We start from the raw sequence: 13,823 nt of genomic DNA, 5'->3' as shown, positions 1-13,823 counted from the left end.
ATCTCAATGCACCATGCTATGCATGAAAAAATAACTGGTACAGAGTTCTATTATTTAAAGCAGATAACTGTCATTCATACAATAATAAAAAGTAAACTTACAGTACTAAAACACTTACACATTGATAATGATCAAATAGTAATTAGACATGGGGTTACAATGGAAATGAAATCAAAAGTAAGCAGGGTCACATGGCTCAAAGACAGAAATGTATTTTACGAGAATTTGTTTCAGAATATGTAGGTAGTCCAGATTATATTAACAAGGCTAGCATCGCTGAAAACGAGGTTATTCATAGAACCAAAGATTATTAACAAGTTATCATCATAATTACAGATGTGAGCATTGGGGAACCAATTTGTTTAGTACTCATACACTTTGAGAAACCTTCTAACTACATTCCAACACTGTATATACTATCAGCGCTTCACAAAAATGCATTGATTTATCTATGTTAGTATAACAAAGAATATACATTGTTACAGCTTCTATTACATTTCATCACAACAGTGAGAAATTCAGAATTAAAAGGTATGTCAGATAATAAGAGTTCATCAATACCTTTAGAATCTCCCATAAAGAATGTTATGTACTCCTCTCGGGAAAAATATGAATTGGAATACCCTACTGAAACATATCTAAAATATTGCACTGCAAGCTCCTGGATTGGTACTGTAAAAACCCCAATGGGTTGAGAGGTCATAAATGCATTGTCGTCAGAGTTATGATTGGTTAGGGTGGTTAGAGGATTGTCAGTGAAGGGAGCACACTGCGACAGGTCAAGGTGTTTTCCAAATGACATGACTACATTTAAAAAAATATATGACGTTAGCAGCCAGATGCGCTGATGAATGACGAAAGTACTCATCAAATGGTCTGGAATTTTGTGTATGTCCTGCCCACTAAGCATGTGTTCAAGCTCATCAAATGGTCTGGAATTTTTAATCTCTTTTATGTGTATGTCCTGCCCACTAAGCATGTGTTACAGCTACAAGTGACCTTGAGCAGTCAAGAAGGGGTTGACAAGCTATGTATACATACAAAGACTATACTTTTATGTGTTTAAAACGAAGCATGTAATCTGTTGCAATGCTGACGCTTGTTTCTTCATGTTTATAGGTACTGAATGGATCTTACATGTTGCTGAATCTGCTGTACAGTACTAGTTGAAGGATTTTTCTGGACTTGTAATTATTAACACCAGTTACAAATGATGAAGATGAAATTAAATATTTCCACAAGCTATGAATTAAGTTTCATTAAACAAGTACAGCACTACAAACTAATTTCTGAGAAAGCCTGGTTCACATTAGATCAGAATATCTGTCAATTTGGAAATAATGAAGAAAATTTTCATGTACTGGTAAATAAACAACATCTTCAAGGTGATTTATCCTTCGCTGCTAAGTGTAGGACCATTTTGGTATGAGTGAGGCTATGGCTCAGCGATTCTGTTCAATGTGCTTTCCTCATGGAACGCTAATCCATCGAAGTACCCAGAAGAAAAAGCTGAAGTAAGTAAGAATTCCAAAGAGAACGGTGCCAACACTGTATTAAATATAGAAATAGATAGAAACAAGAATCTCAACCAAGTCAAAATTCACCAAAAGTAATTGTAATATTGGCTACTACTCTAAGGAGGTATAATTCAACTGTATTAATAGGATAGCATGTACATTAATATTTGCTCTTAACTAGTGAAATAATTTGACATCTCACATTTATTCTTCATATTCTTAATACATATCAAACTCATTACACATATCCAAAATATTTCTGAAGGAAATACGTAGATATTAGCTCTATGATATTTCCGTTTCCAATTGGTTGGAATTCAATACAGCAGGCAGGAAAAAATTTTAACATTTGAAGCTTTGTAAAATATGCATTCAAATTACATAATAGTCATTTGTCCATTGTCAAGAAAATCATTTCGAATTAAACATAATCATGACTGCTGACTTGAATAGGACATAAGTGAGAATAAGCTTTTATTATATAAGATAGATATGATGTAAACTCCTTCTCCAATTTATTTCTCCCTAGAGTCAACCCCATATAATGGATCCATTGTTACTACCTTTCATACAAGATAAGCGATATTCAGTACCCTCTCATAGATATAGTGGCAATATTTTGTGCTTACTTATTACATTTATAAACCCACACAAAAGGTGAGACAGCAAATTTAATGCGAAAATTTGAGCTTCTAAAATAATGTCACATGTCCTCAATTGTATGTCAGATATCCTACATAAATCCTACAACAGTATAAGCAAATAAAAACTTTATCTCATATTCACTAAAAAGAAGAAAATTTTGATTTCCTATAAGTGTGGAGATTATTCTGGTCAAGTCTCAACTACAGCTCATAATAAGGAGGTAAGGATTCAGATACAACCTTCATCTATGCCATGACCTATAGATTCACTTGATCTGACAGAATGAAACCAGTGGCTACCTTTCCACTACCCATGCTCCCAACAATTATTGTCTCAGTACATTATATTATTTTCTTATACTGTGATGCATAACATTTCAACAACATAATATTCTGGGATTATTGAAATGGAACACAAACCATCGAGAAGTTAGATTATACATTCTAATAAGAAAAGTAACAAAGTTATGATTTTTAGGTACTTACCGACATGTTTAACAGGTGGAAAGACTACACTTCTGACAGTGTTTTAATTTTAAAGTAATGTTCAAAGCCATGAAAATTATGTTCCTAATATCATTACTCTCTCACACAAATTCTTAAGACTTCTTGTCATTTAGAAGTATTATGATATTTAGACTTGTACCATTTCTGTTCAACAAATGAAGACTTACATCATATGTCTATATTTATCTCTTTTATTTAGAAGTATGTTTAAGTGCTTCAAGGAATTGATTTTTTGGTGGTACTGTATTTATTTTTTGTACAGACAATTTTTTAAAGTATGAATCTAATTAGTAACAAAAATCACTAATATCACAATCTATACTTTTTATGTTTACAAAGAATTGAAACCAACTTAGCTCTAGATGTATGATTCATATTGTGAAAAGTAATATACTGTACCACTAAACAACATCACTGAGTAGAAAAGTCAGGATATTTAGACAGTAATTATACAATGTGTACATAAATTCTGGGAACACTTTCAATTATTTATTGCACAAGAATTAAACGTTGTACAGATGTCATACATATTGCATTTTGAAGAGAAACTATGTAAGTGTTTTTTTACAAACATTTGATACGTGAACCATAACTGACTCTGCAGACTTCAATACTGTAATCGAATTCTTGCAATACCCATCCCAGCATGGCATCGTCGACTATGGCAGTCGCTTCCTGTATTCTCTCCCAGAGCTCTGCTACATCACGTGGCAGAGGCAGTACATACACCAGATCCTTAATGGGTCCCCACAGAAAAAAGTCACATCATAGAGTGAGATCTGGTGATTGTGGAGGCCATTTCATGACACAGCTGTCCTCTTGTGTAGCACGGCCAATCGGCCAATCCATCGATGCGGCAGCTCCGTGTTGAGGCACCCACGAACTTTACGATGGAGCGTATCCTGCTGAAAGAAGAACGGAGAGAGACTGAATTTGAGGCATCAGCCATTGCTCCAACGTGTCCAAGTAGGAATATCCAGTGACAGTGTTCTCCGAGATGATGTATGGCCCACATGTTTTCCGACTTGACAAGGCTCAAAAAACATTTACCTCTGGGGAATCACATTGAAATTCCAAGCATTCGTATGGATGATTTGTACCCAAGATTCTACAAGTGAACCGGTATCGGTTCACTTTCCCATTAGTGTGTAAAGTGGCTTTGTCACAAAAAATGAAGCTGTCAACAATGCCATCCCCATCCTCAATCAATTGCTGCAACTGCGAACAAAACTCAAAACGTTTGTTTTTATCGTCGTCATTGAGCTTAAGCACTGGCTCCAATTTATATGGCTTCGTAGACAGCTTCTATGGCACGAATTTTCACACTGTCATTGGAGCCATTTCGAATTCACAGGATGCACCGATTTCTTTGGACTCCTTATGAATGTCGCTCCTACGCTCTCCACCCTCACTTCACTCACACTGGGATGTCCAACTCTATTTGCCAGGCTCAAGCAACCCATCGTATTTAATTTGTTGTGCTGTGGTAAGTGGCCTTCTTTGTTGGTGGCTTCTTACCGTACTTGGTTCTAAACATCCGTTGAACAGTTGTAGCACGCTTGATTTTGTCGAACTCCAACACACAGAAACCTCACTCCAGCCCAGAACTCGCCATTTTTTCGACTAGCGCTGACTATCGGCAAATTAGCAAACAACGCTGTGGCGGTATACATGAAAAAAATCTTCGAGGGTTTCTCTTCAGAATAACATATGTATGATATGTGTACAATGTTTGGTTCTTGTGCAATAAGTAATTGAAAGTGTTCCTGGATTTTATATACATGATGTATAGACACATCAAAAAAGTTTAGCATCTCCCCAGTTCCAAGAACTCCTGAAGATAGAAGTTGACTGTTGATATGACAATACAGTCCCTTTGACTGTTGGTAGAAGTCACTAAACCCGCAGGGCCTGTTAGACGGAGGGGGTCCGACAGCCGATCAGTTCCACTCATTCCGCAAAGAAGGTGGTACACGGCTCGTGTTGTCTGTAGTTCAACCATGCCTAGACGGTCAATACCGCGGTTGTATCACGTCCGCATTGTTATTTTGTGACAGGGAGGGCTCTGAACAAGGGAAGTGTCCAGGCGTCTCAGAGTGAATGAAAGCGATGTTGTTCAGACATGGAGGAGGTACAGAGAGACGGAAACTGTCTATGACACGCCTCGATCAGGGCGCCCAAGGACTACTACTGCAGTAAATGACCGCTACCTACGGATTATGGCTCTGAGGAACCCTGACAACAGCTCCACCATGTTGAATAGTGCTTTTCGTGCAGCCACACGACGTCGTGATTTGACTCACACTGTGCACAATAGGCTGCATGATGCGCAACGTCACTCTCGACGTCCAAGACGAGATCCATCTTTGCAACCACGACACCATGCAGCACCACAGAGACGGGCCCAAAAATATGCCGAATGTACTGCTCAGTACTTTCATCACGTTATCTTCACCGATGAGTGTCGCATATGCCTTCAACGAGACAATCGCAGGAGATGTGTTTGGAGGCAACCCGGTCAGGCTGAACACCTATGACGCATTCTCGAGCGAGTGCATCAAGGTAGAGGTTTCCTGCAGCTTTGGGGTGGCATTATGTGGCGCCGACATACGCCGCTGGTGGTTGTGGAAGGAACCGTGACGGCTGTACGATACGTGAATGCCATCCTCCGACCGATAGTGCAACCATAGTGGCAGCATATTGGCGAGGCATTCGTCTTCATGGACAACAATTCGCTCGCCTATCGTGCACATCTTGTGAACGACTACCTGTAGGATAACGACATCGAACGACTACAGTGACCAGCATGTTGTTCAGACCTGAACCCTATCGAGCATGCCTGGGATAGATTGAAAAGGGCTGTTTATGGACGATGTGACCCACCAACCACTCTGATGAGATCCACGCTGAATCGTCGTTGAGGAGTGGGACAATCTGGGCCAACAGTGCCTTGATGAACTTGTAGATAGTATGCCACGACGAATACAGGCATGCATCAATGCAAGAGGAGGTGCTACTGGGCATTAGAGGTACCAGTGTGTGCAGAAATCTGGACCTCCACTTCTGAAGGTCTCACTGTTTGGTTGTAGAGCATGCACTGTGTGGTTTTCATGAACAACAAAAAAGGGCGGAAAAGATGTTTATTTTGATCTCTGTTCGAATTTTCTTTACAGGTTCAGGAACTCTCAGAACAGAGATGATGAAAAACATTGCTTGATGTGTGTATTAAAAAAATTTACAGTAAACATCAATAACCAGTTTAATCAAATTACAACTGTACGTTGCATCAATGATAACAGGTTATGATTGACAGCAATTTCTAAGAATATTATTTACATTTACATCATAGAATGAGGGGTGCAAGTCCTCAGCATAACAAGTGCTCACGAATGCTGTTGATTTTGTTTGTCTGTAGTGAATGTTTCCATATTTCAATAAATATTAAAATTGAAAAAATTCTTAATTGACTAGAGATCATGAACCTTGACCATCTGAAGAAAAGCTAAGCAATGCCTGCTCCTGGAGGTTTCAAAATTACCAAAACTTAGTTCAAAAAGAAAGTTCCTAGTTCTCTATTTGTTAACCAAACTAAACTTTATGAGATGCAGCTGCAGTGTATATAAATAATTGTTAAACATACACGGAAAACAATAGCACACATTAAGAATCAATTCATGACAGATAAATGAATGTCAAAATTACTGCCTCGTGTGTTCATAATAATTTTGAAGTACATCTTGATATTTCAGGCAGTTATCCATTTTCAGTTGCCCAGAACACTTCTATTGAAGAAAAACGAATTCCTGAAAGGGTTGTACAGATTTAAAAAAGAGGAAAACACTATGACTTGTTCTTGAAATTTTCTCATAGTTTATTTCTTTTTCTTTTCAATTTTATAGCAGATGTGAACTGAAAATTCTTGTTACTTCTCAGATTAATTGAATTGTTGCTTCGGATTCTCACTGAGTTTCTAGCAGCATATAAATAAGCAGCAATATAGTCACTTCAATTAGCAATGCTTTGACGTGAGTACAGACCCATAATAAGATACATAACACAACCAGGGCTCCTATGACCCAGTCTACTTACCAACACTAGTGAGAATTTTGATACGAATGAGTCCATGTAGGTCCAATGGTAACTCTCCTGTATGTCACATTCCGAGATTGGAGCAAGTAATTCTCAATCAAATAGGCCCTCAGTGTGCCTGACAAGGGTTGAGTGCACCCTGCTTGCCAACAGCGCTCGGCAGACCGGATGGTCACATTTCCAAGTGCTAGCCCAGCCCGACAGCGCTTAACTTTGACGATCTGACGAGAACCGGTGTTACCATAGTGGCAATGCCTTGGCTGATAGAAAATAGGCTGTTGACAATAATTCTTTTACAGTTCCAAATACACTACTGCATAGCAAGATTATCTAGGAATCTCCTAAATAGTTTGGTTTGGACAAAATTATATTGTTGCAACATCCACATTGCAGAGCACAGATGCTAATTTCCTATCACATTTAACCATCTTGTTTAGGAATTTTCGTCCTCGAATAGACGAAATCTAGCATTTTAAGGTGCTTATGTAATATGGAGATTTTAGTCGAATGGTATCTCATTCAGTCTACATTGTAGCTGCATCCTATTCTCCGAAAATGTTTCTAAGTATTACTGTCATAACACTTAAATTGTTACACCTAAAGCTCTATATGCACTCTTCCTATCTTCATTATCACAATTCTGAAGTTCACTGAAATGGTACTGTAGAAGTGAAAGTGGGTTCTGTTCAGGATGAATGAGGAAGTGGGCATCTGAAAGGAGCACTTGTCAATTAAAGGAGTTCATGTTGAAAGAAAAAGTTGTGTTCCAGTGTGACGTGTACACCTGGGAGCGCCTCAGTTTGAGTGGCAGTCCTACTGCCGGCAGAGGTAGTTGTGGAGGACTGCAGTTTTAGTGTCACAAGAAAGTGAGCTGTGGGCTATTTCAACACAGATTTAATTACCTCACAATAAACAGAAGATGTAATTAAACGAATGTCCTAGAAATGTCCAGGGCCTGAAGTGATTAATATAGAATTAATCAAACATGGTGGATTATTGCTCAAACTGAGATGTTTAAATCTGAGCAATACCTGCTGTCTAAACACTAGAATTATAGAAGACTGTCTTACGGCAAATGTGTTAACAGTGTATAAGAAAAAGTATCACAGCACAACTTCAAATTTTAGAGGTGTCCAGATGTTAAACCAAGTCTATAAAATACACTCAGGCGTATCAAATAACAGATTAAAGATTATTGCAGAAGTGCTATTTTTAGAAGAACAGAGTGGCTTATTTAGGGGAAGCTCAGGAGTAATAACGTGTTTGCTATATGGTATATATAGGAAATTATGCCAAAAAGTGGGTACCCAAATCATTTAATAAACTGTGTCAACTGTCTGCATAATTGAACTTACGTTATTCTTGACATTCCCAAAGACACAAGAGAAAAGATTTTAATAAACCTAGGTTTGAGACAAGGGCGCACTTTATTGTGTAATCTTTTTAATATTTATATGGAAGATGAAATCCTGAAATAGAAAGGAAGAGTGCCAGAGTGGATGCATGTACACAGAATAAATATACTAAAATATTATTATATGTTGATGATTTTGTATTAATGGCGAATTCTGAAGATAGACCTACAAAAGAGAATTCATTTTTTAAACTTAGTCGGGAAGGACTATAAATTTAAGATAGCTGTAAACAAATCTAAGACAATTGCAGTCCATGGGAAATATCCAGTATGAAGCAATGTTATGATTGAAGATCAGATTATGGAACAAATTCTTCATTTACCTTTGGAGCTACGATACTTTTAACATGGTTAGGATGTAGATATCAAATTACAGAGTTGTCAGAATATATGTGTCATTACAAGTAGAACGATAATAAATTAACTAAGAGACACTAAAGTGAGATTCTATATAGTGAAGACTCTATCCGTTCTGCTGCATAGCAGTCAATCCTGGGTTTTTAAGAGGTCATGTTTATTAAGCTGAAATGAAATTTTTGTAAGCAGTTAAAGGGTGCACTTAACTGAACAGAATTTGTAATGAAAACTTTAGACACGAACTCAATATTTTTGCAGGAAATCACAAAATAGAAGAGGGAAACAAAACTGGAAAGAACATCTGAAAGGATCCGAGGAAAAAAGGATTCCAAAGATGACCTTAAAATAGAAACCTAAAGGAAATAGGGACACACAGCAGCCAGTTAATAGATGTAACTGAGACCAGAACAGGTCGAAGACCTAATAAGTGACAGACAAAAGAAAAGAAAGAGAAGAAGATGAAGAAAGCCTACACAGTCAGGACAGAACGAATTCTATGTCACTTGCAGCTGGAGCCGGAAGCCCGAGGAACATCCAATCTTCGACCATTGCTCCAGCAGCATACGGCGTACAACATGTGACTTCTCTCCTGTGCTCCTCATTACTAGTATGGCTGTGCCAGAGCTACTCCTTCTGCGATGTTACCAGATTTATCCAAGATAGTGGATACAAGATGCATTTTTCCAAACGTCTCCTACCCATCAACCTTTTCTGAAAATTTGCAATAATAGTTAATGACATCACAATAAGACTGCCAAGATGGCAGACTATGACACTGCGAGATGGCGGCATAAGTTTTTATTTATTTATTAATTTATTTAAATTGGCAAGTATAGGGCCATCAGGCCCTCTCTTAAAGTTAGCTAGGCATTCATATGTTTTACATTGCACATAATTATTACAATTAGCATATTATTCTAAACATAGAAAATTAAAGATTAGGATAGTACAGAAAAGAAAACATACAAACAGTTTATATCTATGGATGGTAAATAAAACGATATTTAAAAAATGGTTCAAATGGCTCTGAGCACTATGGGACTTACCATCTGTGGTCATCAGTCCTCTAGAACTCAGAACTACTTAAACCTAAATAATCTAAGGACATCACACACATCAACGCCCGAGGCAGGATTCGAACCTGCGACCGTAGCGGTGTGCGGTTCCAGACTGAAGCGCCTAGAACCGCTCGGCCACACTGGCCAGCAAGGCAGGTTTTTAATTATGAGTCCTTGCAGCAATGGATTCACAGAAAGGAATGGATGAGAAAGGGAAAACCGAATATGGGCTTACACAGTAATGAGTATAAGATAGAATAAGGAGGTGTGACTTATAAGGAAACGGAAAGAGAAAAAAGCGTAACAGGAAGAGGATCGGTGGGTTGCCTTCGCTTTTAGAGACTGGGGAAGTTGGCCACATACGTTAAGTTTGGGGAAGTGCTTTGAGGATGACTGTAGGAACACCTTTAATTTTTCTTAAAAGGAACAGGACATCGAATTGAGTCAAGTGTGCAGGGAAACCTGTCCCAGAAGCGGAAAGCAGTCACAGCGAAAGAGTTTACCAATGCTTTTGTTTTATGAATAGGCACAAGTACGGTACTATGTTACTTCACTGTAGTACAGGTTAAACGGGACTAGGCGACTTAGCTCTGTGATTATACGAATGGCTTCATAATTTTCTTGCGATTGGTTCGGCTGACACCTAAAGACAAACTTAACACTAAAAGTTGGAATGTTTTGGGCTGAGTTGGAAGTCGGCTGGCAAACGGGAAGATTCAAGGTGTAGCACCCAAGTAATCAGTCAGGGTTTACATAGTTTAAAACAACATCTGAGTAAAGTTTGCACTGCAGTCCATGTTCTCGTTAGTCAAACTAAGACTAAAAGTATTTCCGGATAATGTGAATCAGAAAAACGTAGAGCGTTCGCACACAAATCTATCAGTAATCCTATGACGGTAAACCAGTTGAAAAGTAAATTCTGACTTTCACTCTAATCAAAAAGACCACCAAGTCTTAATACGTATATGCATTACCAATTGTAATAGTTACCACAAAGTATCAACATATAACGATATTAGGAATTTATGCTTTACACGGGTATGCTGCCAGATATGATCGTCTTCACTACACGACATTTTGGCCTCCGTTCATATTATTATTTGCATTGCGAGCTGGTGAAGCAGACATACACTACGTGATCAAAAGCTTCCGGACATCCCCAAAAACATACGTTTTTCATATGGGGTATATTGTGCTGCCACCTACTGCCAGATACTCCAAATCAATGACCTCAGTAGTCACTAGACATCGCGAGAGAGCAGAATGAGGCCCTCAGGGGAACTCAGAGTCTTCGAACGTGGTCAGGTGATTGGGTGTCACTTGTGTCATGCGTCTGTACGCGAGATTTCCGTACTCCTAAACATCCTTAAGTCCACTGTTGCCGATGTGATAGTGAAGTGGAAACGTGAACAGACACGTACAGCATAAAAGACTGCAAGCCGGCCTCGTCTGTTGAACTGTAATTTGTGTTTGCGATTTTTTATGAGATTTAATAGCTATTTCTAGCTACAAAAGGGTTAATGAAATTTGTCATTATTCTGCAAACTTAAATATACCACTGTTCTCATTTATACTCCATCGGCTATTCAGTGGTTGCACTTCTCTGTTTTGGTACATGCGTACAAACGACGGGAAGTCACTGAAAATCTTAAGGCCTTCATTCTTAAAATTATCATCTCCGGTGGAAGATATAAAAGGAAGCTGTGTTACTCTGTAAGTGTCTCTAACTTACTTGATTATTTAAAATTATGGCTTTAGTTGTGAAAAAATGTTGTCAGTCACTGGGTAAATATGTATCATTATGAGTCTAGTTATATGATCTGTCAGCCTTCTTTACTGTTTTTATTTATTTACTGGACAATTTACACTCGATGCTTCACCCTTCACAGATGTCGAAGTTTCCGTCAATGAAGTTAGTCGAATGATCCTTTCTCATTCCATCAATGGTAACATGTCCTATGCAGCTGGAACATCTATAGATTCTATACTATCGGACTTTAAAGACTTGGGTAGTGTAATGATTCATTCTAGTACTTTACACAGAACAACGAAGCTATAAGATTTAATTATGTTTTTACTCATAAGATCTCTTGCTGCATTTAGTTTCGTAATACTGCTAGCCAGCTCTTACAAATCACAAACCTCATTTTGCTGTATTCGTTACGTTTTGTCATTCTGTGAATCGTGAAACTATTTTGGTAGAACCACAAGAAGACCAACGAATCTCTCTTTAGGTGAACAGCTGGCTTTGTAACCGGCAGCGCAACATGTTGACTTTATTCTGTCTGTTCTTGTCTTGCAATCAGTTAAAGAAAACGGCTCTAAATTTTGTACATATTGTCAACTGCTGAGATTGATTCCTTGATTCGTTAGTTTGGGGGAAGGGACCAAACAGAGAGGTCATAGGATGAGAGAAGGATGGGGAAGGAACTTGACGTTCCCTTCCAAAGGAACCATCCTGACATTTGCCTGAAGCGAATCAACTGTGGCGAAACATTGGACTGTTTTTGAGTAGCCTGTAAATTGTCTTTACGGTTTAAATGTACCTGGTGACTTGATTCTTTCTTGCACTCCATGTAGAATGCAACTCACAAAGGATTCTCCATCGTAGGATTGTCGGCAACACATGCTCACCTCTGGGCCCCAAAAATTAGTCACTTGATGTTTCAGTATCGAAGGCAAGCTGATCATTGACCTATTTACTGCACGGATACGCATATCTTTACATCTGCACCTACAGGGTATAAGAATACTCTGCAACTGACACTTAAGTGATTGGCAGACGGTTTTTCGAACACATGCAGACTATTTTTCAATCGTTCCACAATCCATTAGCACGCGGGAAAAATGAACTTTTAAATATTTCTGTGCGTGCTCTGATCACTCTTACAACAATGATTATTTTTCGATATGTAGGAGGGAGTAAAAAAATATTTCCGTGTTCGGAGGAAAAAGTTCGTGATAGAAATTCGTCAAGTCTCCCCGCAACAAAAACTCCTTTATTTACCATCCCTGCTCACAATCATATTCGTGACGCCATTTCCCGTAGTTCGCGAGAATATAAGACAGGCTCCCTTTCTTTGTACTTTTTAGATGTTCGTCGTCAATTACGTGATGAACTCGGCCGTAAACAATGATAAGAAGCACTCGAAGAGAAACAAAATTATTGCTGGTAAAACGTGGCACTGATGTGCTTTATTCGTATTATTTGATAGATCCACAATAAACCGAGAAATGACAGCCATATCTAATTTTAGATTCTCACTAATGACAGTTATGTCAGGATGTGTGCTTGTAAACTGTGGTAAGTGCCAAAAACATGGCTGCTAGTAGTAGTAACGTGCGCAATGTTGGTGCCAGAAATAAATTTTTCAGTACAGATTTGTACGAATCTCAGGATGATGTGGATACGTACGACTCAAATAAGGTTCCTTAATATGTCACTGAGTGTAAACGCCCTTCAAATATTGTTGTTGATCAGATAAATGTGACTAACTCTTTAAGCAAGTTAACAGCGTTGCGTCCCATATCATTGTTTATGTGAATTTACGTAACAGTATGACAACAGAAAAGTAAACGACCGCCCATAACAGTGTGCTGAATCGTAGATTAACCTTCGAAATTGCTGTACTTCATTTTAAAAAAAACTGTTAATACAAACTTCAGTATCATCAACTGATGCAGTGGGGAACTTTTAAATTTGTATTTTTGTGTGGTTTCACAGTAATGCTTTGTTAACTCGCCCAGGAAGTAAGCAATTATAACTGATGGTGAGTGCATTCAGTTTGTAAGTAATTAATTTTAAGTAGCCATTGATGTATTTTTAATAATTGAATTTAGGATGAAATTTATATTTTAATAGTATGTCGTTACCCAAACATATTTGAAAGCAATGACTTACTTGACTAAAGTAATATGCTTAAAGCATATTATTGAAGAGAATTTATTCATACTTTACCGTAAAATTTCTCAGAACAGTGAGCGTGTCCTTTACCATTGTTTACAGCGGAGGACTTCATATCTGGTAAGGATCGCATATCCAGGAGCAGTACTCCAGAAGAGGGAAGACAAACGTAGTCTCTTAAGTTTCGTATTCTCGACATGCTGACAGTGTAACAGCGACCAGTACAATACTGAAAAAGTTGATGTTTTAGTCTACAATCACGGTTTCTTTATTTTAAGAATTGGCTACCATTTTCTGTACACACCATCTTTCTCATACCATCCCCAGGCACAC

General features: G+C 38.2%; 1 protein-coding gene across 1 annotated transcript in view; it reads left to right on the top strand.

The window, feature by feature from the left end:
* LOC126357817 (odorant receptor Or1-like) overlaps positions 1 to 1,170 on the top strand; it is a 66,481-nt gene extending 65,311 nt beyond the window's left edge. The window contains exon 6 of the mRNA XM_050007494.1: positions 1,120 to 1,170. Within this exon, the coding sequence (XP_049863451.1) occupies positions 1,120 to 1,170 (51 nt within the window). The remainder of the gene's footprint in view (positions 1 to 1,119) is intronic.
* The last annotated feature ends 12,653 nt before the right edge of the window (positions 1,171 to 13,823 follow it).

This window comes from Schistocerca gregaria, chromosome 1, assembly GCF_023897955.1.
Source record: "Schistocerca gregaria isolate iqSchGreg1 chromosome 1, iqSchGreg1.2, whole genome shotgun sequence".
Classification (NCBI taxonomy): Eukaryota; Metazoa; Arthropoda; class Insecta; order Orthoptera; family Acrididae; genus Schistocerca; species Schistocerca gregaria.
Note: the sequence above shows the minus strand (reverse complement) of the source record. Positions and strands in the feature narration are given on the sequence as shown.